This window comes from Alligator sinensis, unplaced genomic scaffold (assembly GCF_000455745.1).
Source record: "Alligator sinensis unplaced genomic scaffold, ASM45574v1 scaffold1378_1, whole genome shotgun sequence".
Lineage (NCBI taxonomy): Eukaryota > Metazoa > Chordata > Crocodylia > Alligatoridae > Alligator > Alligator sinensis.
In genome coordinates this window covers 656,463-682,750 of record NW_005842781.1, presented here as the reverse complement: position 1 = coordinate 682,750, position 26,288 = coordinate 656,463, and the positions used below count along the sequence as shown (strand labels likewise).

Here is a 26,288-nt window from a genome sequence, read left to right as displayed (position 1 = left end):
CTCTTGCATCTGCAGTGCTTTTCTGCTATGGTCAGTTAGGCAGAGCCTCATGGGGATCCTCTGTCTTAGCCACCTTCCGTGGCTCAGGCCTTTAAAAAATAGTCAAACCTGACAGTTGTGCACCACATTGCCTTACACAGTCACTGTATTGATATTGATCCAAAAGCTGCAGTGGGCAGCCTGGTTGAAAAATCACTGGTCTAGGCCAGTATTTTTGGGCATGTGGTTCATTGAACTGGTGTAGCCTAGGTACTGGATATACAATTATGTACTTGTGTCCTCTGTGGAACTGAGTTTCATTGGGTTCATTGGTTGCTTCCAGTAGCCCAAGACAACAGATCAGAAGGATCTTCTTCAGCTTGAACGGTACCAGTGGCCCAAAATATGTCTGATGGGAAGATCTGCTGAAGAGTTGATGGGGAGAGACCAGGTATATTTATGTTCATCTAAGAAGAAATGGGCTCCCTTGATACTGGAAGAAAGGGTAGTTTAGTGTAGGGATGTCAAATTCACCCTGGCTTGGATTCAAAATATAGGGCTCTTCCCAGGCCTGGTCTGTAAGTCCAGCAGCAGCTGGAATGGTCCAGTGGTGGTGGAGTTCAGCAGTGGCATCATGGATCTGGGGAGGAACAGATCCAGGTGAGGGTTACAGGTGTAGTTGCATGCCTCTGCCTCACCCCTTTGATTCCAACTCCATCCAAACTTTAAAGCCTACTGCCTGGGAGGACCTGCAGGATTTCTGTTCAGGCAGAACTGAGGGAGTCAGTTGACTTCATAGGTCGTTAAAATCTATCCAATTCCTGATTAAGTCCATAGGTGTTAATGACCCTCTGTCCTTTCTTTATGGTCTTCAAGTTCCACTATTCAAACTATCCTTTCTTCTGAAATTTTGCTGTCTGTTAGACATTTCTGGAAATGTCTCTCTTCTGTTTTATGGTCCTGCACTCTGCTCTTAGTTCTAGCTAAAAAGCTTAGATCAGGCATGATAATATTAACTCAGGTGTAGAAACGACTGATTGAAGTATTGGAAACCCTGTCAGGATGCTCAAGAGTGACTCGACTTTTTTAATGAATCTGAATAAGAGATGTGCATTTAGCTGTAATGACTACAAGACTTACGAAACAATATCTACTACTATTTTAACTTTTTTTGCCTCATTTATTGTTTCACTTTCTCTATCCTGGCCTGTATGCTGTTCTTAAAGTCATCCTTTGCATTTTCCACTTTTTTGTAGATAGCACGCTGGGCATTTTCAAAATAAGTGGCATCAAAACTAGAAGACTTTGTGCTGATGACGTCCTGGAGGCTTTGGAACCCGGGCATCAGGTGATCATCAGATAAGTTCCTGTAGCTGTTGGAGATCATGTAAACTAGTTGAGCCACGCTGATTGCACTGAAAACCTGGGTGCAAACCAGATCCATTGCCAAGATTTTAGAAGAGTAGTCTACAGCCTGAACACTTTCCATGGAACTTAAATACTCCTGGATGTCCCGGCAGGAGCTGAAGTCAAGCAAACTGGAAATCATCTGGATAAGTTGCCCCATCTTCTCCCACTGCCGATTCATTTTCTGCAGGGCATCAGATTCTTCGATCAGCATAGTCACAAGCATCTCAAAATCTATTTTCCTCATCTCGTACTGCTTTATGTCACAGTGGACTTTTGTCAGCTCCTCATTCCACTTCACCAGGTCTTCAAAACCTTTTTCATACTTCTCCTGAGTTGCCTTGAACATCTTCTCTCTCTGCTTCACATTTTCTTTCACCTGTTCAATTCCATGCCAGTGTGAGTCCTCTTGACCTTCAACATAGGGGAAAGCTGGGACCCTCACAAAGTCTTTACTATATGAAGTAAACTGAAATGCTTTCTGATGAAGTTCACAGATGTCCTCAATCACTTTCTGCTGTTTTTTCTCCTCTGTGCTTTGGGATAAGGCTATTTGTTCTAACTCTTCACAGATAGAAATACCTAACTGACAGATCTCTTGGGCTTCTTGTTTGGCTTTACATGAAACTTGTTCATTTAGTTCATTTTTCTGGGATTGGAAATGATGTTTTATCCAGTGGATTTTAACATTTTGGCTTTTCTGGTCAAAGATGAGATCCATTTGGAGCCTGCCGTTTGAAGTTACATTTTTAAGCCATTTTGCATATTCTAGAAGCTCATCTGCCCTAACACAGATAGTGGTCTCTGGGCTTGAAGTAGACATGCTTAGTAACTTGGCCATTTCACCTTCTATGTCACCTATGGAGAAGCCACAATTCTCTGCCAGTTTGTTTAGAAAATTTGCCCCTTGGCCAAGGAGAACATTTATCATGTTCTGCTTGATAGACACATTTACAGCTTCCCACCCGGATGGGATGGACTTCAGGCTCATCTTGTACTGGTTGAAAGTCTCCTCCAGTTGCTGTCCCATTTGCTTTAGATGCTGCTCAGCCACCTCCTTGGCCTTCTTGGCTGCCTCCTCCTGTTTCTTGGCCTGCTCCAGTGCTCCCTGCACATCTCTTAGCTTATCCTCATAGCTTTTCTTGGTTTCCAGGCAGTCCTCCAGGAGTTTATGAATAATTTTGGTCACAGCTGAGAACCCTGTCTTCACACTACCAACGTAGGTTGTGCATTTTTCTGCCCTCTTCTTTATCTTATTTAGGCTTGTTAGGGACAAGGCCTTTGCCACATCAGCTTCCTGGAAGGACTGTATGAAGTTTTTCATCTTGGTCACTGCAGACTCAGAGAAATCCTTAATGCTACCCATGGTTGTGTGGGCCTCATTGAAAGCCTCCCAGAAATGGTTACTCAGTTTATGCAAGTGGGTCTTGAAGTGCTTTGGGGGATCAACTTGTGTAAAGTCAGCATTGGAGGAACTCTCTTGGAGGGTGAAGGGGCCCTGCTCTGAGGTGCTGCAGATCAGCTTTCCTAAGATGGCAATGCAGGCAGGGGCAGGCATGAGGAACTCCTCCCAGCTGGCATAGGGCTTCATTAGCAGCCCAGCCTCTTCCTGCATCTTGGACACTCTATCAGCATTCCACATAGTTTTGGTTGTGTCCTGAGTTTGTCCTTTTACTGCTGCCATTTCGTAGCACTATGAAAACAAGAGAGAGCACTTAAGAGCAGTGTTGTGGGTGAAGGTGGATAGATCATGTTCTGGGATCCGTCAGTGGACAGAAGTTCAGAATTCACTGTTGCTGAATTAGCTTTTGTCATAATTATTTATTTTCCTATCAATGTGCTCTGTGCACTGAATCATTCATCCCAAAGTCAATCTCCAAGTAAGAAAACCCAACAGTATTAGGTCAATGTCAATACCACTTCCCTTTCTCCTCCACTCCTGATAAGAGAAAGGGAAAAGGAAACACTCACAACTTTGAGGAGATGAGGATGGACCTACTCCTGATGTAACACCACTGGAATAGCCACAGTTAACTCATGCTGGTTGAGGGGCATGCCCATCTTTATGGCCTCAGCTTCTATAGGGATTTGAAAGACCTGGGAGATTTTCTGAACTTTCTCTTAACTTGAGCTGTGTCTTGGGGCCAGTCACTTCTATCCTTCATCTGTTTGGGTCTCACTCTCTCAACCTTTTTCATTCTCCCCTATTGGTATCAAACAGCTAGCACTAGTACCTTCAGTAGTTACATTGACCTCCATAAGCTGAGGTACAACCTATGCTTGTATGGGACTTATTGCAAAGAAAAGCACTCAAAAACAGGCCAATGTATAGCATCTTTCTACAATGACCAAGACTCTTAAGTATTGATTATTAATAGTGGCAAATGTAGGACCATGTTCTATTCTACCATGGAAGTGGACATAGGTACCTAAATACGCTTTGTTTCCAGCCTGCTCAAGCCTTTGGAAAACAGTAAATGCAAAAGCTGGGTAAGTCCTCATTTTCTTTCCCCCCACCCCACTTTTTTTTTTGACTTGGTCTTAAAGGTTGCACGATGTTGGGCTTGAAAAGTACATTTAGTAATGGATTTTTCAGAGATTTGAATAGGATGGATCAGAATCAAACTTACATGCCTGAATACACACTGATGCTGAGCAGGTGGAAAAGAATTTGGCCCAGGACATGTTACAAATGTAGGGTAGTGTTAGGGCAGTGTTGTAGTCACGATGGTCCAGGAATGATGAGAGACAAGGATTTGTTGGGGTGATGGCTTTTTTTGGACCAACCCTATGGTTGGACCAGTTAGACAAGTAAAGTTAGGCAAGTTTTTGAATGCAAGACATTCTTCATCATCTGAAATTCATCTGAAGAATGCCTTACATTTGAAAGCTTATCTAACTTTACTCCAACCATAGAGTTGGTCCAGTAAAAGACATCACCCCAAAAAATCCTTTCCTTTTACAAGTTTAGGGTCCTTCTAGCCAAAACTCCCTAATCCTTTGTATGTAGCTTGGTTTTTCATTTCTCTTTTCATCTTGGACTAAACTTACTTGTGATTTGTTTATTTCTGTAGCTTGCCAATAAAATCTGCTCCCCTGCAGGACACCAAAACTGACTTTTAGGTTTAGTTGATGGGTACTGTCTACTGGCAGCTTCTCCCAGTCAGGTGTCAGCTGTAGAGATCTGCTAGCTACTGTAGCAAGCACTGAGCACTTAGTATAGACTGAATGTTGGTTCGTTGATCTGGGCTGAGTCATGGGTTGTTTGAAGTCTAGGTTCAGGACTTTGGTCTTCCAGGCTTCTTCGTATCCAAATAACTGCTCAGGTACCCAAGGTGTTCTAGGTAAGTATGGTTGTGTATGGTATCTTTTATTGGACTACCTGTAAGCTGCTCTGTAGGAAGGATGTAGGTGCTCTGGTCCCTACTCCCCAAGTATTAAGCAGCTACAGAAATGAGACCTGGAGCTCATGTTTTCCTCTCCCTGAGCAAATGCTCCAGACCCCTTCGCACTTATGCCCTTTTATCATAATTCAGAAATGCAAGAAATGTGATCCCATTCTGCCCCGTGGGGCTGCCTCACCAGGAAAGGCAAGACTGCCCCGAACCCTGGCTGTAGCTTAGATTTGAGGACATTCTCCAGGAAGGCGGGGGGGAGGGGAAGAGAATTGGGTGTGAACTTCTCAAATTGAAGAGAGAAATGAACCAAGATCTCCCACTTCTTTGAGTACTATAACTACAGGACAAAACTGTACTGCTGTTACATGTGTCAGGGGTTTTGCCTTCCTCAGAGGCATTGGTGTTGGTCACAGCCAAGGCTGGGGATTGTGACTGGGATGTACCTATGCTCCTGCTGCGACTCAAACCCAAAGGTACCCTGCTCAGGGTTAGATTGATCAATACATTATAGGTCAGGAGGGAGTTTCACCCCACAGTGAGATTGGGAGTAGGTTTTAGCTTTCTTCTGTAGTGGGGGGCATGGCCCTCTTTCTTGGATCTCTTGAACATATTTGAATACCCTTTGCAGCAGTGAGATGTTGGCCCCTGTTGTGGGTTAGGGTGCCATTTCATGGAGAAGCAGGGCAGGAAGGGACTTCCACAGGTCATCATCTAATTCAACGCCCTGCCTGAGAATCATCCCTATCTAAACCATTCTGTATCACCATACTATAAAAACTCTCCATATGACTACCCTCAATCCTGATACAACTTAGACCTAACACCCTAAACTGCCACAGGTGAAGCAGGGGAACCATGGCATTCAATGTCCTGCTTCTGTAAAGTGTTGCTAGTATACACTTAAGATGTCCCAGGTAGAGGGCCATTCCTCCCACTACAGAGGAAGGCAAAAAGCCCTCCCACAGTCCATACCAATTTGACCATAGGGTAAAATTACTTCCTGACCCCAAATATGGCAGTCAGTCTGACCCTAAGCAGAGGGCCAAGACCCTATAGCCAGGAAGGTCCGGCTTTGCTCCTAGCAGGAGAATTGGCACACCCCCAGTTAGAGTCCCCAGCCTTAGCTGTAGCCAAAACCCAGTTCATCTGGGGAGGCTTAAAAACACCTAGATATGTATAGCAGAATAAAAGGGGGCAGAGACTGTGCAACCACAGGCCAGAAGTATGAGAAATACCCATGGCAGAAGATAAGCATAGCTATGCCTAACTCATCCCCAACCAGTGGCTGTCCAACCTCTTCTTGAACACCTCCAGCGATGCAGAGTCCATAACTTCTCTCAGCAGGCTATCCCACCACATCACTCTAACAGCGAAGTTTTTTTCCAGATATCCCCTCTAGCTGCAACTTCAAACCATTGGTCCACATTCTCCCTTCTGCAACAAGAGAAACAAGGTGCGCACCCTCTTCTTTATGGCAGCCCTTCAAATATTTGAAGAATGTGATCATGTCCCCTCTTATGTCCTGTGGTTGTAAAAGGGTTGACTGTTTTTTCCAAAGAGGTTGGATAACGAGTTTGTATACAAAGGTTTGAATAAGCATAATCCAACCCCAGACAGGGGCTTGGACTAGATGACCTCTGGAGGTCCCCTTTGGCCCTACTTGTAGGCCATACATAGAATCATAGAAAAAGTTAGGGTTGGAAGGGACCTCAGGTGGTCATCTAGTTCACCCTTCTGCTCAACAAGGACTATCTCCAACTAGATCATTCCAGCCAAAGCTTTATCTAGCCAAGTCTTCAAATCCTTCAAGGACAGAGATTCTACTAGCGCTCCAAGTAACCTGTTCCAGTGTTTTACTAGTCTCCTAGTGAGAAAAAAATTCTTCCTAGTATCTAGCCTAAACTTCCTTTGCTACAACTGGAGCCCATTGCTCCTTGTTTTGTCATCTGCCACCACTGAGAACAGTCTAGCTCTATCCTCCATTTTGAATGCATCCGCTTCAAATAGGTGAAGGCTGCTATTAAATCCTCTCAGTCTTCTCTTGACTAAATAAGCCCAGTTCCCTCAGCCTGTTCCCATAAGTTGTGTGCCCCAGCCCCCAAATGATTTTTGTTGCCCTCTGCTGGACCCTCTCCAATTTCTCCACATCCTTTCTGTAGTGGGGGCCCAAAAACTGAACATAGTACTCCAAATGTTGCCACACCAGTGCTGAATAGAGGGGAATCATCATTTCCTTTGACCTGCTGGTAACACACCTACCAATGCAGTCCAGTATGCCATTAGCCTTCTTGGCAACAAGGGTACACTCCTGGCTCCTATTCAGCTTATTGGCCATTGTAACCCCCCAGGGACTTTTCTGCACAGCTGCTGCCCAGCCAGTACCAGTGCATGGTGTTATTCCATCTAGAGTGCAGGACTTTGCACTTGTCCTTGCTGAACCCCCATGAAATTCCTTTGCCCAATCCTCTAATTCAGGGGAAGGCAATTATTTTGGGTGGAGGACCACTTACTGAGTTTTGGCAAGCCATCAAGGCCCATATGACAGGCAGCCAGGGGCAGATAAATATTAAATTTTTAAAGTTTTTTTTAGGGGTCCCATGGGCCAGATGGAATGGCCTGGTGGACTGCATCCAGCCCGCATTTTGCCCACCCCTGTTCTAATTTGTCTAGGTAATTCCTAATCCTAGCCCTACCCTCCAGAGTATCTACTACTCTTCCCAGCTTGATGTCATCTGCAGACTTGCTGAGGGTGCACTCCATCCTCTCTTACAGAAGATTGATGGAGGAATTGAACAAAACTGACTCCAGGACCAACCTCCTGGGCACCCCACTTGTTACTGGCTGCCAGACAGACATTTATTATTACCCTCTGAGCCCAATTCTCCAGCTAGTTTTCTATGCACCTTACCATTTATTCATCCAACCTGTACTTTTTTTTTTTTTTTAAAAGCTTGCCTGGGAGAATATTAGGGGAAACCATATCAAAAACCTTGCTTAAAAGAAAAAAACAAAACAAAACAAATGAAAAACAGACACCACGGTATACCACTTCCACTGGTCTCCTTGCATCTATAGATCTAGTCATGTCTTCACAGAAGGCAATCAGGTTGGTCAGGCATGACTTGCCTTTGGTGAATCCATGCCTATTGTTCCCAATCACTTTCTTCTCCCAATGCTTAGAAGTGGATTATTTGAGGACCTGCTCTTTGAATTTTCCAGGGACTGAGGTAAGGCTAACAGGTCTGTAGTTCCTTGGATCTTCCTTTTTTAAGCATGGGCACTATGTTTGCCTTTTCCAATCATCCGGGACCTTTCCAAATCACCATGAGTTTTCAAAGATGATGGCCAATGGCTCTGCAATCACATCAGCCAACTTCCTCAGCACTCTCAGGTGTATTCTGTCTGGCCCTATGGACTTGTGTATGTCCAGCTTTTCTAAATAGTTCAACCTATTATTTTACCTCTGTTGGATTTTCATCTCCTCCCCAAACTGTGCTTCCAGGTGCAGCAGTCTGGGAGCTGACCTTACCCATGAAGACTTGGGTGAGGAAAAAAAAAAAAGGCATTGAGGACTTCAGCCTTTTCTGCATCCTGTCACAAGGTTACTTTACTCATTCAATAGGGGACCCACACTTTCCCTGATCCTCCTCTTGCTACTGACTTATAGAAGCCCTTCACATCCCTTGCTTACTGTAACTTAAATTGTGCTTTGGCCTTCCTGACTTCATCCCTGCATGCCTGAGCCATGCTCTTATACTCTTCCCAAGTTATTTGTCCATGTTTCCAAGTCTTATCAGCTTCCTTTTTGCCATTTAGCTTACTGAGGCATTCTCTGCCAAGCCAAGCTGGTCTTCTTCCATACTTGCTAGTCTTTCTGTGTGTTGGGGATGTCTTGTTCTTGCCCTCTCAGTAAGGCATCTTTAGAGTACAGCCAGCCTATGCATAGGCTTGTACAGTGCAAGCCATGGGTTGCAGGCAATATCAGAACCTGATTTAATCGATTTCTAGGGTTGGAAGGCACCTAGCAGATCATCAGGTCTGACCTCCTGTTCCAGGGAGGAAAGAGCACTGGGGTTAAGTAACCCCAGCCAGATGCCTATCCAATCTCTTCTGGAAGACCCCCAAGGTAGGGGAAAGCACTACCTCCCTTGCAAGCCCATTCCATATTTTGGCAACCCTCACTGTAAAGGAGGTCTTCCTTATGTCTAATCTAAATATATTCTCCTTCAGTTTGTGGCTATTATTTCTGGTAACCCCAAGGGATGCCCTGGTAAACAGAGTGCCCCCTACTCCCTGCTGCCCCTACCCCCAATGAATTTGTAGACAGCCACAAGATCGCCTCTCAGCCTTCTCTTGTGGAGGCTGAAGAGATTCAGGTCCCTCAGTCCGTCTTCATAGGGTCCTGCCTGCAGGCCCTCAACCATACAAGTAGCCCTCCTCTGGACCCTCTCCAGGTTATCCACATCCCTCTTGAAGTGCAACGCCCAAAACTGGATGCAGTACTCCATCTGCAGCCTCACCCATGCTGCATAGAGGGGAATTATCATTTCTCTAGACCTGCTTGTGATGCACCTGCTGATGCAAGAAAGAGTGCGGTTAGCCTTGCTTATTACCTCATCATACTGGTGGCTCATGTTCATTTTTGCATCAACCAGGACTCTGAGATCCCTTTCTGCTGTTGTGGTACTCAGAATCATACCTCCCAGTCTATACAAGTTGGAGATTCTCTCCCCGCAGGTGCAGCACCTTGCATTTATTCTTGTTGAATTGCATCCTATTCTGATCCGCCCAGTTTGTCCAGGTCTTCCCGAATTCACTCCCTGCCCTCCAGTGTGTTAACTGTACCCCATAGTTTAGTGTCATCTGTAAATTTGGATAAGGGGCTTTCAACACCTTCATCCAAATGAAGGATGAAGATATTAAAACAGCACTGGTCCAAGCACAGAGCCTTGGGGGACACCACTGCCCACATCCCTCCAGGGAGAAACCAAGCCATCCACCACCACTCTGGGTGCATCCCCTGAGTCAGCTTTTCACCCACCTTACTGTGAAAAAATTCTACATCTACAACAGCTACTCAGTTTGCTCATAAGAATTCAATGCAACATGGTGTCAAAAGCCTTTTTTAAATCCAGGTAAATAAGTATTTACTTCCACTCCTGTATCTAAGCACTATGCGAGCCATTTATAAAAAAAAGGGTCAGTCGGGCAGGATCTGCATGCTATAAACCCATGCTGGCTGCCCCTTACCATAGTGTGACTTGCTGGCCCCCTGCAAATGTGATCCTCTATGATTTTTGCTAAGGTCTTGCTGAGAATAGAAGTGAGGCTAGCAGGCCTATAAGTTAGCAGGTCCTCCTTCCTCCCCTTCTTGAAAATAGGGACCACATTGGCCCTTTTCCAGCCCTCTGGGACCTGATCTGAGCTTGACATATGAAGCAGTGATGTAGGTTAAGCATGCAGTGTCCAAAGCATGACCAAACAATAAGTGCTATTGCTAGGATTAGTCATTTTTAAGGGGTCTAAGCAAAGCTGGAGTGTGACTAAGCAGAAGGCCCCAAAGCCCATGTCTGAGTGACCATAACATAAACCTTTGCAGATGTGACAACTAGCTTGGTCAGAAAAGTAAAGGAAGGCATCTATATTTCTAACTGAACATAATTAAGCAAAAGTACAAGGCCTGAAAGGAGATATTATAAAAGGGAAGACCATATATTAAATAATCCAAATATACCATTTCATAGCTTTATCTTAAAATATTAGTAGAAATGATTGATACGACCAAAAAGGTTATTTTTCTATATTAGATATATTTTTGTTAAAATCCTTAGATAGTTTATGGTCTTCTCTGAAGAGGCAAGTTTGTAAAAACAAAACAAAGGCAAAGTAGTAACAGACCAGTGTTAAACAGCATTCCACAGTGGGAAAGGAAAGAAGATAAGGAAAGTTTCCTTTTACTTTACCAAGGATATAAATCCCAACTAAATTGACACCTCCCAAGTCCATAAGAGATCTAGTTTAATCCAGGTCGAAGAGAGTTTCAGTTAAACAAAGAAATTTAAATAAAACCAACTAGGGATAATTCATTAAGATATAGGAACCAGCCATCTATAGATATTGGGCATAGACTGAAAGGAAGTTTGGACTTTTCTAAAGCTCAGGAACCACCTTGGCAAGAGTCCCCAAAAGGAAAGAGAGAAGCCTGGCCAGCGGATCAGTTTTCTCCTTGAATCCAAGGCCGTGTAAGCATGGTCTTTGTTAATAAAAATAAATCTTTGTTATTGCATATCCTAATAAAGATTTTGAGTTGTGACTGGAATGGTCTCACTGCTCCTCAGTAGTCTCATTCTTCCCCCCAGTTAAAATTTGGAGCAACATATTTCTCTCTGATTCTATAAATAAAACCCATGATCAGTACCAAGTATAGGTCAAAACTAGTTTAGTTTGTTTTCAGCCTGTGCAATACCTGATGGCAGAGACACTCACCCTTGTTTGGCGTAGAAATTTCCCTTAGCTGGTAATGCCTCTTGTGATCAGGTTTGGTCTCCAGGTACCAGCAAACTGTGGGTTAAATCCAGCTTCAGTATAGTGGTGCTTGTTTAAAAATGCACTTCTCAGATTACTGTGACCTATGACAGGAACTCATAAAGTAATAGTGTGATTACCAGGTAGTTCAGCAAGGTCAAAGTATTGCTATAATGCATTTGGAGGTCTTTAAGGCATTTGACTTGGTACATTATATGGATAAGAAATTAGCTAAGTGCTTTGAAGTTGTTAACAGGTGATCGTATGTGGTGTGTGTGTTCTTGATTTTACATGAACGTCTGAAAGAGCTAGGGTTAATTTAGTTTGGAGAAGAGAAAACTGGGGGGTGGGGTTATGTTCCATAACAGTCTTCAAATACATGAAGGGTTATTAAAAGCAAAGCTGAAGACAAACTTCTCTTTGACTGTAGGGGACAGGACTAGGAGTGATGGCCTCCAACAGAAGCAGAGAAAACTGAGGTTGGAGATTAGATACAACTGTCTAGGGTGTATCTACATGTGCAAATAAAAACCACCAGATTTAGTGTGCATTAAGCTAATGCACATTAAGCAATTTTTGGAAGGTGTCTACATGTGCAGGGATTTGGAACTAAAGTTAAGCACAATTCATGTAGTGCTTCCATGTGCTCCCGTGGCCACCAGGGAGGAGCGCAGGGTGGCCCTCTAGTGGCTAGGCAGGCCTGGCACAAAAATTTAGTGTTGGGTCAAGTGTGTGTTAATGCACATTTGCAGGTATCAAAAGGTAGCAATGGTGATTAGCCATTTTGAATGTGCAGTAAGGGCTTGGATTTGTAGACATGTGCCCATACTATACATTAGCTGCATTTCATGTAGACGTGCCCTCTGACTATGTGTGGGTCAAGCATTTGGAACAGGATCCCTAGAAAAAGCTGTGGAATCTCCATCCTTGAAGATTTCAAGACCAGGTTGGATAGACATTTGGTTGGGATGTTTTATCTAGGGGTGTTCCTGCCCTGAGCAGGTGAATAGACTAGATTACCTCATAAAGTCCCTTCCAGCCTCATTTTCCTATGATCTCATTCTTTATCAGTGATCTGGAACAAAACATGGAATAGTTAGTGATGATGGGCACCTATACATTTGGCGAGGTCTGCTTTAACGTACACTAATTATCCTGCAGAGTAGACTCCATTAATAGCCTCAGTGTCGCATGTATTCAGCATCCATGCACTTCAAAATGGTGGCAAGGGTGCTATAAATAAAGCTCATTGAATGAGCTTTAGTTAAAGCACCCCTGCTGCCATTTAAGTGTAGGATGCTGAAAATGTGATACTTCATTAGAGCAGTTCCTGAGAGCTGCTGTAGTTAAAGCACTGTCACACCCTTCCCCCATACCCACCAGCCCCCACCATCCTGGGGAACATAAAGGCACCAAAAATTACAGGAGATGGTAGTCCATGAAGCGAGCAGGTCTATCGAATCAGAATAATATGGATGGTTTGCCAAGCTGGGGACAACTGATGCAGGTACTTGTAGAACCAAATGAGGCAAACACACCAAGGACCCAGATCTATAGACTGTGTTTATAAGATAGGGTCTCTGTGCTGGGAAGTGGTGACTATAAAGAGAACAATGGGCTGAGATGAGTTCCCAGGAGAAAGCTGTCAACTAAGAGGCCAAGGAGATCTTTTGACATATAAAGAAGGGAATGTTGACTAGAAGCTTAGTTCTGAGAACAGAAGACTGAGGTGGGCATTTGATAAGTCTTTGAATATCTCAAGGGCAATTATAGGGAAGATGGAAATGGGCTTTCTGTAGGACCAAGAGCAATTTCCTCAAGCTGCAGCAGAGAAAGTGTAGGTTAGAGATTAGGAAGAGCTATCTAACTATGCCAGGGAAGGATCGGAAGTGGGGTGGGGTGGGTAAGGGGTGTCCATTAGATTACCTTGTGAGGTCCCACTCAGTCCTTCTTTCTTATGATCCCAAGTTCAATATTGGTATGGGTAACATGATAAGCTGGACACAATCCATTTGTTAATATAGCCAAACACAGGTGCACATCAAAGATGCATTGTGTTACCTTCCTGGTCACCAAGTGTCCAGCTTTATCTGTCACCATGGGATTTTTGGTGGCCCAAGTGCCAAAAATGCCAGGTATACAAGGGTAGGAAATTCTTTACTTGGCCACATAAGCCTGTGACACATATAGGTAATTAGGTAGACTTGCCAATTAGGCATGTGCATCAGTCAGCCAAGTTATTGTTGTGGAAAGCACTTTATACATTTTGCCCCCAGTAACCAAGTGGTTAGTGAACTCACCAAGGAAGCCAGAGAACCCAAGGTCTAGCCCCACCCTCACCCAGAGGGTGTTTGAACCTGGACGTCTCCATCTTCTCAGCACAGCCATCTGTGGCATGTCAGAGTCAGACCTGGAGAATGCCTGACTATCGTGGTAGTTAGAACAGTTGTGATGGAGAGTCCAAGAGATACAGGAGAAGCTAGGTAGTGGCTGGGAAGATCCAGGTTCAAACACCCTCTGGGTTATGGTGCCTAGAATCTCTAGTTTTCCCTACTGCCAGCATTTGCTGTGAGCAGCTGAGCTGGGGCCTTGTTGAGGAGAGGTTTGCTGGGGACAGCTTGGAAAGCACTCAGGTGGCCACAGACATCCAAGATGTCTTTGGCACACGCAGCTCTGAGCTGGAGAGACAGTTAAATAGACCCAAAGAGCTGGAGATAAATTCAGAGTCAGTTTGACAGGGCTGCAGCAGGAACCTCAACTGGTGCATACTCTTGAGTTAATCAACTCCCTGGTTACTGGCTGGCTGTATAATAATGGAGACTTGAACTGGTTGCAGATTGGGTGGCTATCATAGTGCAGGAGGCTGGACATGCCTGTTCTTGTTCAGCATGATAAGTCCACCACTCTCTTGGCTTCTCTTCCTTCTGGTTATGTTATAAATGGTGCCCTGAATGGAGAATTTATGTTAAAAAAAGTTGATGTCCTTGAAATATCAAATCCCGCCAAACAGCCAAATACACTGCCCCCAGGTCTTTCCCTGCTGAATCATCTTGCTATTCAGCATAAACAACACCTCCCATTCTCAAGAATGACAGCATCATAGGGGTTAACAAAAAAAGACCATGATTGCATGACACTCACTTTTATTGCAGCAGTAGGTTCAGAAAAAGTACTTTGGACTGCACTTTTGATCCATGCCTGGGCTCTCAGGTTTTATTGCATCTGCAGGATGTACTTGTACTTGAGGAAAATTATCAAAACAAGCCCTGAGAGGCTTTCAAGAACATAGATTTCTTGTTAATGTGAAGGAATGATAAGCCCTTCACAGCCAGCTGCCTGTGGTTACTGTAAGAGTAGTGCACAACAAATGAACCGTTTGCCCCAATTGCTAGAGATTCTGAATGAGACTCTGGGAGAGGAAAGAGGAGAGAAACAGAATGAGCAGTTTGATTTGGCTATGTATAGAAAGCTACATTGCTTTCCTTAGCATACTTGTTAAAATAGTATTTCAGGGGGCTGGACTAGATGACCTCATGGGGACCCTTCCAACCCTACTTTCCTATGAGCCCCTCAAAATCATGCGTCAGTTTGGGGCACCAGCCTTGCTGCATGTCTTCTTGAATGACCCGAATACTGGAGAAGTGGTCTGCAATCAATCATATGATATTCAACAAGGACAAGTGCAGAGTCCTGTACTAGGGATGGAATAACTGCACGCCACAATCCAGGTTGTGGAATGACTGACTAGGCATCAGTGCTGCAGAAAAGGACCTGAAGGTTACAGTAGACCATAAAATGGTTTAGCAAGGTTCAGGCTTCAGGGCAGCTGCAATGATTCTTGCCCTGCACTCACCTACCATGCCATGATGCATTTAATTGATCTAAAGGGAGACCGCCTAATGGGTCGTAGAGCAAGCCACCATTTCTCTGACAGTCAGGAGGTCCCTCCCAAACTCCACCTATTTAAACCTTGCTTTTATATCAAGTGGGCCCTGTCAGTCTGTCTAGGCCCCCCAGGTCCAGAGGACTTGTTGCCTTAAGGCTATTTATGGCCTGTCTCCTCCCCTGTGGTATTATGGTACACTATCCCTTCCCAGGGCCTCTATCACTTTTTTCTGGCTTGGCCTTCTAGTGCAGGACCATGGCACTGGACCCAACTTCTGGCTACAAGTTTATCTTGGTTACCTCAGCCCTGGGCCCCTGGCACCCTTTTCCACCCTGCCTGGGTGCTGGACCCCCTAGCCCAGTCTACACTCCAGTTTGGTAGGTCCAAGGGAGGCAGTTATCTGACTTGAATCATAAAATCATAGAAAGTTAGGGTTGGAAGGGACCTCAGGAGGTCATCTAGTTAAAATCCCCAATTCAAAGCAGGACTGTCCCCCAACTAGATCATCCTACCCAAGATTTATCTAGCCAGGTCTTAGAATCTCCATCCTTTAGGGTTTTTAATCACCCCTCTAGGTAGTCCATTCCAGTGCTTCACCATCCTTCTAGTCCGAAAGAAAGATTTTCCTCATATCCAACCTAAATTTCCCTTGCTGCAACTCAAGACCATTGCCCTTCATTCTGTTATCTGCCACCATGCAGAGAAAAAAAGAAAAAAAATTCTAGTTGAATCCTCTTGGAACCACCATTCAGGTTGTTGAAGGCTGCTATTAAATCCCCTGTCTTCTCCAGACTAAACAAGCCCAGCTCCCTCAGCCTCTCCCGTCATATGCCCCAGCCCCTGAACCATTTTTTCTGCCTTCCACTGGAATCTCCAATTTGTTCACCTCCTTTCTGTAGTGTGGTCCCAAAACTGGACACAGGACTCTAGATATGGCCTTGCCAGTGATGAGGAGCAGAATAATTATTTTCCTCAATTTGCTGGCAGCACTCCTGCCAGTGAAGCCCAGTATGCTCTTAGCATGGTAAGAAGGGCACACTGCTGGATCATATTCACCTTATTTCCCAGTGTAACCCCCAGATCTTTCTGCAGAGCTGCTGCTTAGCCAGTCAACACCCAGCTTGTACTGGTGCATAGCATTGTTCTGTCTCAAGTGCAGGGCTTTGCACTTGCCCTTATTGAAGCTCATGAGACTTCATTTGGTCCAGTCCTCCAGTGTGTCTAGGTCTTTCTGAATTCTAACTCTACCCTCCAAAGTATTTATTACTTCCCCCAGCTCTGTGTCATCTGCAAACTTGCCAAGAGTACATTCTATGCCATCTTCTAGGTCATTGATGAACATACTGAACAAAACCAGCCCCAAGACTGGCCCCTGAGGCACACTACTTGATACTAGCTGAAAACTAGACCTCAAGCCATTGATCACTATCCCTTGAGCCTGGTGATCCAGCAGACTTTCTATTCACATTATGGGTTGAATAAATGGACTCTATTTTCCTTTACTTGCAAGAATACTGTGGAAGCCCATGTCAAAAGACTTGCTAAAGTCAAGGTGTGTCATGTCCACTGCTTTCCCCACATCCATAGAGCCAGTCATGTCTTCATAGAAGGCAATGAGGTTGGTCAGGCATGACTTGCCTTTGGCGAATTCATGCTGACTGTTCCCATGACTTGCCTTTGGCGAATTCATGCTGACTATTCCCAATTACTTTCTTCTCCAAGTGCTTAGAAATGGATTATTTGAGGACCTACCTTATCAGCCTTACCTCAGTCCCTGGAAAATTGATAGGCTTGTAGTTCCTTGGATCCACTTCCCCTACGCACCCTTTCTTATGCATGGGCACTATGTTTGCCTTCTCCAGTTATCTGGGACCTCTCCCAAACAACATGAGTTTTCAAAGATGATGAAATGTGATTGCCAGTGGCTCTGCAATCACATCCACCAACTCTGTATCCTGTCTGGCCCCATAGACTTGTATCTGCCCAGTTTTTCTAACAAGTCCCTAACCTGTTCTTTTGTCTCTGTTGGCTGCTCACCTTCTCCCCAAACTGTGCTGTTAGGTGCAGTAGTCTGGTAGCTCATCTTGCCTGTGAAGACTGAGGTGAAAAAAGGGCACCGAGTACTTCAGCCTTTTCTGCATGCTCTGTCACAAAGTTGCCTCCCCCATTCAGTGAGGGCCCTACACTTTCCCTGATCCTCCTCTTGCTATTGACATACTTGTATAAACCCTTCTTGTTACCCTTCACATCATTTGCTAGGTGCAGCATCAATTGCACTTTGGCCTTCCTGACGTGAGTTGTGCTCAGCGACAGTCTTTCTATAGAGTACCACTTTATAAGGCCCAAAGCGGGACTGTGTCTCATGTCCCTAACCCATCACCAAGCTCAAGACCCTCCTGTGCCCTCAGGTACCACTAGAATCTCCATCTCCCCATGCTAGTTCCAAACACAGTCCACCAGTTTGAACTATAACAAAGGAATAAGCATATTGGCTACAAGATAAACTTCACCCACTCCAGATGCAAACATCAACAATAGTTCACTGCCTTGCAGCAAAGCTTCCCCTTACCCAGAGTTGTATTCCTCAGTAAGGCAGAAACATGTCACTAGTAGCCCCCACGGCAGCCCAGAAATAAATTTGGTTCCTTCTATAGCCTTCCAGACTAGGATGTCTTCACTCTGTAGCTTTCAGGGTCAGATTACCTGACTAGGCTCAGGCTATAGGCTTACATGCTTTTTTAAAAATGGCTCCTTCTGGTCAGGTGGCACTCCAGTCCCACAGTGGTTTCTCATTAGGGCCTGAAGGCTGGTTGCCAGGCAGCTTATGACTTGATCTGGCATCCCTTTGCTGCCCAAACTAGTCTTTGCTCTACTGCGTGGCAGCTGGTTCTGAAATAGGCAGTCATAGCTTCTTGTCCCAAACTGCCTATTTTCCTGAAGCCAAGAGACCCAAGGCAGAGTTCGCCTCGCTATCTGCAGATGTGCCCTTTTTTTCCTTTTGCTGGGCAGTTCCTTGCTCAAGCAGGTGTGCTTCTTTGCTGCCTTCCGTCTGGCTGCTGGTCTGCGTTCAGCTGCCCAAACTCTATCAGCTACAGTGTCTCTCCTTACAGTATCAGGAGCCCAAGGGTTCCTGTTACAAATGGATATGAACCACCAGTATGCTCTTATTGCAGAAAAAACCCAACAACATATTGGGTTGTGTTGACTTGAGTGTCACTTACAAATCAAGGGAAGTGATACTCCTGCTCTGTGTGGCACTAGTGAGGCATCACCTGGAGTCTTTTGTCCAATTTTGGGCCCTGCAATTCAAGAAGTGTGCGTTAAGTTTGGAAAGTCCAGTGCAGAGCAACAAAAATGATTAGGGGCTTGGGAGGCAAAACTTATTAGGAAAATCTGGAAGAACTAGGGTTATTTAGACTGGAGAAAACAAGACTATTTAGAATGGAGAAAAGAGAGCTTTAAAGTAGGATCAGAGGGGGATGGAGACCAAAGCTCTGAGACACATGGGGAAGTGGGATACCTGGAGGAAGCACAAGGAGGATGGGGAGTGGAGGCCTCCTCATTCTTACTGAGAAAGTAGGGCAATCAACTAGTTACCTCAGTTGTCTGTACAGTACATGAATGCACAGAGTCTGGGAAGCAAGCAGGAAGAACTGGAAGTCCTTGCACAGTAAAAGAACTATCATGTGATTAGAATAACAGAGACTTGGTGGGATAGATGGTATGACTGCAGCTCTGTCATGGATGGGTACAAAGTGTTCAGGAAGGACAGACAGGGGAGAAGAGGAGGAGGAGTTGCACTGTATATAAAAGCTGTTTGATTTGCTGAGAGCTCCAGTATGAAGCTGGAGGAGGAGAGCAACAAGGGTGATGTAGTGGGTGTCTGCTATTGACCACCAGACCAGGAGGGTGAGGTAGATGAGGCTTTCTTCAGATAACTAGCAGAAGTTTCCCAATTACAGCCAATTCTCATGAGGGACTTTAATCATCCTGGCATTGCCTGGGAGGGAAATACAGCAGCGCACAGGCAATATAGGAACTTTTTGGAGAGCACTGGGGATAGTTTCTTGGTGCAAGTGTTGGAGACACCAACTAGGGGCTGTGTTCTTCTTGACCTGGCTCTGTGGATGCATGGAGACCAGTGGATGTAGCATACCTTGACTATATCAAGGCTTTTGATATGCTTTCCCACAACATTCTTGCAGGCAGGCTATGGAAATATGGGTTGGATGAATGGACTGTAAGATGGATAGAAAACTGGCTGGATCATTGGGCTCAGAGGGTATACTTAAGGGCTTGATATCTAGTTGGCATCCAGTACCAAGTGGAGTGCCCCAGGGGTCAGTCCTGGGGCTGGTTTTGTTCAGTATCTTCATCAGTGTCCTGGAAGATGGCATAGAGTAGACCCTCAGCAAATCTGCAGATGACACTAAGCTCTGGAGAGTAGATTTAGGATTCAGAGAGACTTTGACAAATTGGAGGATAAGACCAAAAATCTCATGAGGTTCTATAGGGACAAGTGTAACATCTTCCATTTAGGATGGAACAATCCCATGCACCAGTACAGACTGGGGGTTGACTAGCTGGGCTCTGCAGAGAAGGACCTGGGGTTTACAGTGGACAATAAGCTGACCAGTGTGCCCTTGTTGCCAAGAAGGCTAACAGCATACTGGGCTTCTTTGGCAGGAGAGTTGCCAGGAGATCAAGGGAACTGATTATTCCCCTCTATACATCACTGGTGAGGCCACATCTGAAGTCCTGTGTCCACTTTTGGGGCCCCCACTACAGAAAAGATGTGGACAAATTGGAGAGAGTCCAGCAGAGGACAACAAAAATGGTTAAGGGCCTAGGATACATGGCTTGTAAGGAGAGGCTGAGGAAACTGGGATTATTTAGTCTGGAGAAGAGAAGACTGAGGGGGGATTTGATAGCAGCCTTCAGCTACCTAAAGAGCATGACTACACATGCAATTATTCACAATTAAATTTACTGCCCATTAAGCTAATGTGCAATAAATGATATTTGGTAGGTGTCTACATGTTCAGGGGCTTGGCACTAAATGTAGTGTCTAGTGAATCCAGCCCTGCCATGGGTCCCTGTGGTCACTGGGAGGAGCTCCAGCCTCTGGCCCTAGCTGCCAGCACTTGGCAGCCATCTTGGAAACACAGCCTCACCCTCTGATCCCTGGCCAACTCTTCCCTGCTCATCAGTCTGTCACAACCCAAAGGTGTGATTTTTGTTTTTGTGTGTGCTTTGGCACCACTGAATTATGTTCCCGCCAATTTGTAGCTTTCTTTGCAGTGTGCATTTCTTCTTTGCAGCACAGAGATGCACGGTGCAAAGAGTTCCCGCCATTTGTATTATAATTCGAGCCCCATTATTGGCTTGCGTGAAATTATTCACACGTGGCGGCTAGTGATTGGCTTGCTAGCTGTATAAAAAGCTTGAGTGGTTTCCGCCCAAGTTGGAGGACTCCACGAACACCAGGAGGAGGAGACTTCACGCTGTGTGAAGATCTCTAAGCACTGCAGAACCTATCGAACCCAGTGCATTTCAAGCAGGCAACAGGGGTCTGATCAGCCTCTAGCTTCTCCCCGTGACTGTTCGCAATCCCCGATGTATCCCTCTCCCTGCGCGCAAAAGGATCCACGGAGCCTTGACAACTCCGTGGGAAAGATCCGAATATTGTCTGAGTCCTCAAACGAGGATTTAAGCGGAGCTGTGCCTGGGAAACTGTCCAGCCTACACCGCGACCATCTTCGGTGTAAGTAAACAATCTTGAATCAACCATTACGCGTCTGTGACTAATTCTAGCGTGCCGCCTGTTTTCTCCGACCCAGCGTGCCCGGGCTGCTGGCCACAGCCTGCGCAGAGCACAAAAAGGGCCCGGCCCGCTCCCAGCCCGCACAGAGTCGTGTGCCCAGCATGAGAGAAGCACACAACAACTCTCTCCTTGCCCACCCTGCATCCCTGTGCCATGGCTGCCCCTGCCCCTGCCCCTGCCAGCAAGGCCTAGCACCATGCTGCTCCAGTCTTGCTTCTGGCAGTGCTGACCAGTAGCCCGTGCTCCTGCTTGCCATACTCAACCTGCTGGCCATACTGACCCTGCTGGCCCAATAGGTCCCCACTGCCCAGACCCCCGGAGAGCCATGCACCCACCAGCAGGGGCCAGGGCACTGGGTGTGGGAGGCCCTGGCCTACCCCGTCCTCTTGCATTCTCCACTCTAGCCTGCCTGACCTGCTGCTCCCACAACTCCCAGCAGCACTTTCAGGACACGCACATATTTGAAAGAAAAAAGCAAACCCCACTCCTATCTCTTGCCCCTCCCATCTAAACACAGAGCCCCCTTCCCTCCCCCTCCCCAACACACAGACCCCTTCCACCACCCTCACCACCCACTAACAGTTAAAAGCCCTCTTCTTAAACTAAAATCTGTATACATTCTCAGTCTCTGTTTGAATCCCAGAGTGGGGCAGGAGGGGAGGCACCTAGGGGACAGAGCTCAGTGGCAGGCACCCAGCACATCAGTCTTGGCCAGTTCCCCTGTGGGTCCGGGGACCATGACAACCATGGTGGGCTTGTACATGGGTGATGCTGGATGGTGCTTTTTAACGGCGGGTGACTCCCCCTCTGGTTTTCTGAGCCCAGAGCCAGCAGCCCCTTGTGGTGCTATGCCTGGCACCTCCGGGATTTGGGGCACATGGCCATGGGATAAGTGGTGGGGCTAGGCCCAGGCAGGTAACAGGGGACGCAGGGTGGGGGCTGGGCCAGGGACTCCAGCAGGTGGGAAGTGACAGAGGACCTCCTTCTGGGCCCAGACAAGGTCTGCTGTGAACTAGCAGGTGGGAACCAGAGGCCCTGTGGTGCCAGGGATAGGGGCTGGGCAGTGAGGGGCATGCACATGACTACCAGGCCAAGAACAGTGTCCAGGGTCCAGTGGTCATTGTCCACAATGTCCACTGTCTGGGCCTGCTTGGGTCCTTGTTGCCTGAGCAGATCTATCTGCTCCCACTCCAGGGCTTCCATCCAGTGCTTCCAGTGGGTCCTGCACATCCTCTCGGGTGGTCTCCCAGGCAAGGTCCTCCACCCGCCACCTCTAATCCTGGGCAAAGTCCTTCTGCCATCAGGCCTGGGCATCATCTACCCACTCATGTGTCACTGCCAGCAGTCACTGGAGCAGGAGGGTTTGGTCCTGGGTCTCCTGCTGCCACAGTGGCCCCATGTAGCAGGATCCAGCACAGGGTGATAGTGATCTGGAGCCTGCATCCCAACTGGGCTGGTGGGCTCTCCTTCGTGTCCAGATATTGGCCCTGAATAGCCAAGAGACAGAAGCCTTTTGTGAGAATTTGCAACATTTCAGAGATAACATGCTCTGCACCGGGGCCATATGCTGCCCAGCCTGATTGGAGATCAGCTGCATATGGGTGTTGCAGTACTGTGGTAGGTCAGGCCAGGCAGGCCTGGGCCCAGGAGGCCACTGCTTGAGCCTCTCCCCATTGCTGCTTGCTCCCCTGGGGCTGGCAGAGTACTGGGTGCTGGCTGCAGGCAGTCTACCTCCCCTAGCCCATTCCCAGGCTAGGCCAGGCCAGGCCAGGCTGCTGGTAGTACCTGCTGCTGCAGCTCCAGACCCTACTCCCCACCTCTCATCCTACAGGCTAACCACTCCGTTGCACTGCTGCCCAATGCATGGTGTCTGGTTTCGGGACATGCAGGACTCCTGGACAACTGGGATGAGGGCCTGGCTGCACCTCTGCTCTCTCTGGTGGAGACCTCTCTGGGGAGGTGCCTCAGTACTGGGCCTTCCCTATGCTGCCACTGTGCTCCTAGTGTTCCCCTGCTGTGTGTGCACCGGGTGGTGCACGATGAGCTGTTTATGTAGACTGAGGGGTGCTCAAACCACTATTCCCTGCTGCTGTTGATCCTCCTAGTGCTCCAGGCACATCTGTACTCCTGGTTTGGGACCCTGAGCTACAACAGCAAAGGGAGCAAGTCTGGGCTGCCCCACAACCTGGAGGGTGCAGGGCCTCATAAATATGGGTGTTCGAGTGCCCACCTCATGTGAACTGTGTCAGCACTTCCACATTGGTGCACAGATCCATGGGCTCACCAATCTCCTCCTGACTCTAGCTAGAGCCCCAGGTATATGGCAGGCATTCACACATGGGTAGGGCCAGGCCTCGACTGGGAGGACAGGGAGGATGTGGTGGTGCATCCTGCACCGGCTCTGTGGGCCCCCAAGTGGCTGTCCTTGTGTGGCCAGCTCTGGACAATACTGAGGAGCATGCAACAGAGAGGCATGGTCAGGGACTGGGAGATGTATGGCAGAGGCAAATGTGCCACAGCACCTGCAAGTACAGGAGAGACTGCTGGGGGTGAGAAACAGCAAGAAGCAGGTGCTGGCCCTGCTGCCACAGGCAGCAGCCCTGGGGAGATGTCAGGGCTGGGTAGAGGGTGCAGCAGGCAGCAGCCTTTTAAAACAGTCACCTGTGGCCAAGCAGCAGCTCTGGCTAGGGGACAGGACTAGCAGAGGCAGCCTGGGTCCAGTCCAGGGGGGCACACAAGGCCTGCAGTGCTCCTGTGCAGAGCACAGAGACTTCCAAGGTCCTGGAGTGTGCCCCAGGGCACAAACTGGCCACAGGCTTTTATAGCTTGCAGCTAGGGGCTACCACAGAGCAGCCCAGCCCTGGGGCTGAAGTGGCTTCCACCCAAGAGCCCTGGGGCTGGGCTCAAGCCAGCCCCCTAGTGGCTAGGGAGAACCAGCACTAAAGTTAGCACTACATGTCCCTCCCAGTGCCAGCACTAAAATGAGTACTGGGTCGTGTCTGTATACGCATGCATTACTTAGCTTTAACTAATCATGACTAAACTTAATACATGCATTTGTAGGTATCAAATTTAGTCAGAATTAAGGGAATTTACTGCACAGTAATGGTGTGCATGTGTAGATGCGTGCCTGTGGTGTTCAGTAAATGAGGCTACTGTGCAGTAAAGTCTCTCATGTTGACATGCCCAAAGAGTGGTTGCTTCCAAAGAGGATGGAGCTGGACTGTTTTCAGTGGTGGCAGATGACAGAACAAGGAGCAATGGGCTCAAGTTGCAGCAAGGAAAGTTTAGGTTGGATATTAGGAAACACGTTCTCACTAGGAGTGTGGTGAAGCACTGGAATGCGTTACCTACCTAGAAAGGTGGTAGAATCTCCATCCTTAAAGATTTTAAGGCCCGGCTAGACAAACCTTGGCTGGGATGATCTAGCTGGGGATGGTCATGTTTTGAGCAGGGGGGTAGACTAGATGTGACCTCCTGAGGTCCTGTCCACCCCTAATTTTCTATTATTCTGTCATTCTAAAAGTGAGGAGAGATTTGATAATGGTCTTCAAATACCTGAAGTGCAATTAGAGAGGGTGGAGGAGGGTTTTTTTTTAGTGTGGCTGTAGGGGACAGGACTAGGTGAAATGGCCTCAAGGTGAAACAGAGGAAATTTATGTTGAAGATTAGAAAGAATTTTCTATCTATGAGGGGTGTCAAGCATTGGAACAGGTTGCCTAGAGAAGCTGGGAATCTCCATCCGTAGAAGTTTTCAAGAGCTGTTTGAACAGACTGTTGGCTGGAGTGGTTTAAATTAGGGATGATCCTGCCTTGAGCATGGGGCTGGACTTGATGCGACTTGTGAGGTCCCTTCCAGCCCAACATTCCTATGATTCTGAGAGCCTATTTTTTAGTAGTACCCATATCTGGCTAACTTCAGCAAACAGGAGGTGAAGAAACTAAGAATTTCCTGTTTCTCAGGAAATGTCAATATTTGCTTTCAACCTGAATATGTATGACAACAAATATTTTCAAAATTTCCCGTGAAATATTATTGCCCCTTTAAAAAAAGTGTTTTCAGAATTGCTTTGTTTCAGAATTCCAACATTTCATGTTTTTATTTTCATTTTTGCATTTAATATTCTTACATTATTTAATGAGATATTAGATTTAGTGATAGGGATGGTGCATAGTTTGCAACTTTGTGTCATTCCACTACAAAACAAGTAAGAGACTCTTTTTCACACAGAGAACAGAATCTTTTAGCCATACTAATTAGCAGTTTGCTGGTTTGTGATTTAAAAGAAGTAAATATAAAAAAAAAATATATATTATTTTGCATTGTCTAACAAAACATCAATAATACAATTAATGCAAGATTGAAAAAAAAAAACTTGCAATTTGAGTGTTTTCATAATTTTTAATCAACAACTTGACAATTTTCTATTCTAAAATCTTTTTCCATGGAATTTTTTTGTTGGAATCTCCACTGATTCAAGACAGGCACAATCTTATGCAAATGCTACTTTGTCAAGGAAGTATTCAGACAGTATGTTTCCAACTGACTCAAGTTAGGACAGCCGGCTGAGGTGTACCTACCATTATTGACTCAACTCCACTCTGCCCTTCTCAACCCAGTCCCTCCTTCTCCCAAATACACTTACCCAGCACTGGTACCAATGTCCTATGGGAAGGGGAGACAGACTGGAAAACATATTACTACCTCAAAATTCAGACCAGGCAATAACCAGAAAGGCAGGTATTCCAAAAATGAAGGAAAAATAGAGTTGTTGACATGGAGATTCATATTAAGGAAATAACCATGTAAAACAGTTTCTCTGTTCATGTAGCTCCCAGCATGTTATGGCCTGCCTGAAAACAAATGGTAACAATGACTGAATAGCCGGCAAACCTCCAGAGGCGTAGGTGGAGGAGGACAAGGGAGGATGTGCTGTGTGACCTCCTCTATGGGTCCCTAGAAGAGCCAAAAAGGCAGAAGAGTTGGAGGGTGGTTTCCATCCTGGAGATTAAGAATGAGAGAGAGAAGGTGACAGGAAGGAGTATAAGAGACTGTTCAAGGGAGCACTCAGGCAGAAAACATGGCATTCAAGAGAGGAGGGTGGGATGTGCTGAAGAACATTGTTCCATCAGAGTCATGCACAAGGCAAGACCCCCTCTCAGCCATGATTTGTCACTGCCACCTTCTGCCCAAGGCCAGAACCACTGCTGCATCTCCTAGACTGAATCTTGCCTGCAAGGAACACTGCAGTCCAGCTCATGGCCTGTG

The 26,288-nt window shown here is 46.4% G+C and overlaps 1 protein-coding gene across 3 annotated transcripts; it reads right to left on the bottom strand.

The window, feature by feature from the left end:
• Positions 1 to 595: 595 nt before the first annotated feature.
• LOC102370830 lies at positions 596 to 17,909 on the bottom strand. 3 transcript variants are annotated; one of them, XM_025217000.1, is made up of 3 exons: positions 17,765 to 17,909; positions 11,271 to 11,425; positions 596 to 3,079 (listed from the first exon to the last, which is right to left on the bottom strand). In XM_025217000.1, the coding sequence occupies exon 3, from the start codon at positions 3,068 to 3,070 to the stop codon at positions 1,160 to 1,162; it is 1,911 nt and encodes a 636-aa protein (XP_025072785.1). In that variant the 5' UTR covers positions 3,071 to 3,079; positions 11,271 to 11,425; positions 17,765 to 17,909; the 3' UTR covers positions 596 to 1,159. The 3 variants fall into 3 exon arrangements, with proteins under 3 accessions (XP_025072785.1, XP_025072784.1, XP_025072786.1); XM_025216999.1 differs by lacking the exon at positions 17,765 to 17,909 and adding an exon at positions 12,330 to 12,369; XM_025217001.1 differs by lacking the exon at positions 17,765 to 17,909 and adding an exon at positions 12,330 to 12,356 and having other exon boundaries at positions 11,271 to 11,345.
• Positions 17,910 to 26,288: the final 8,379 nt, after the last annotated feature.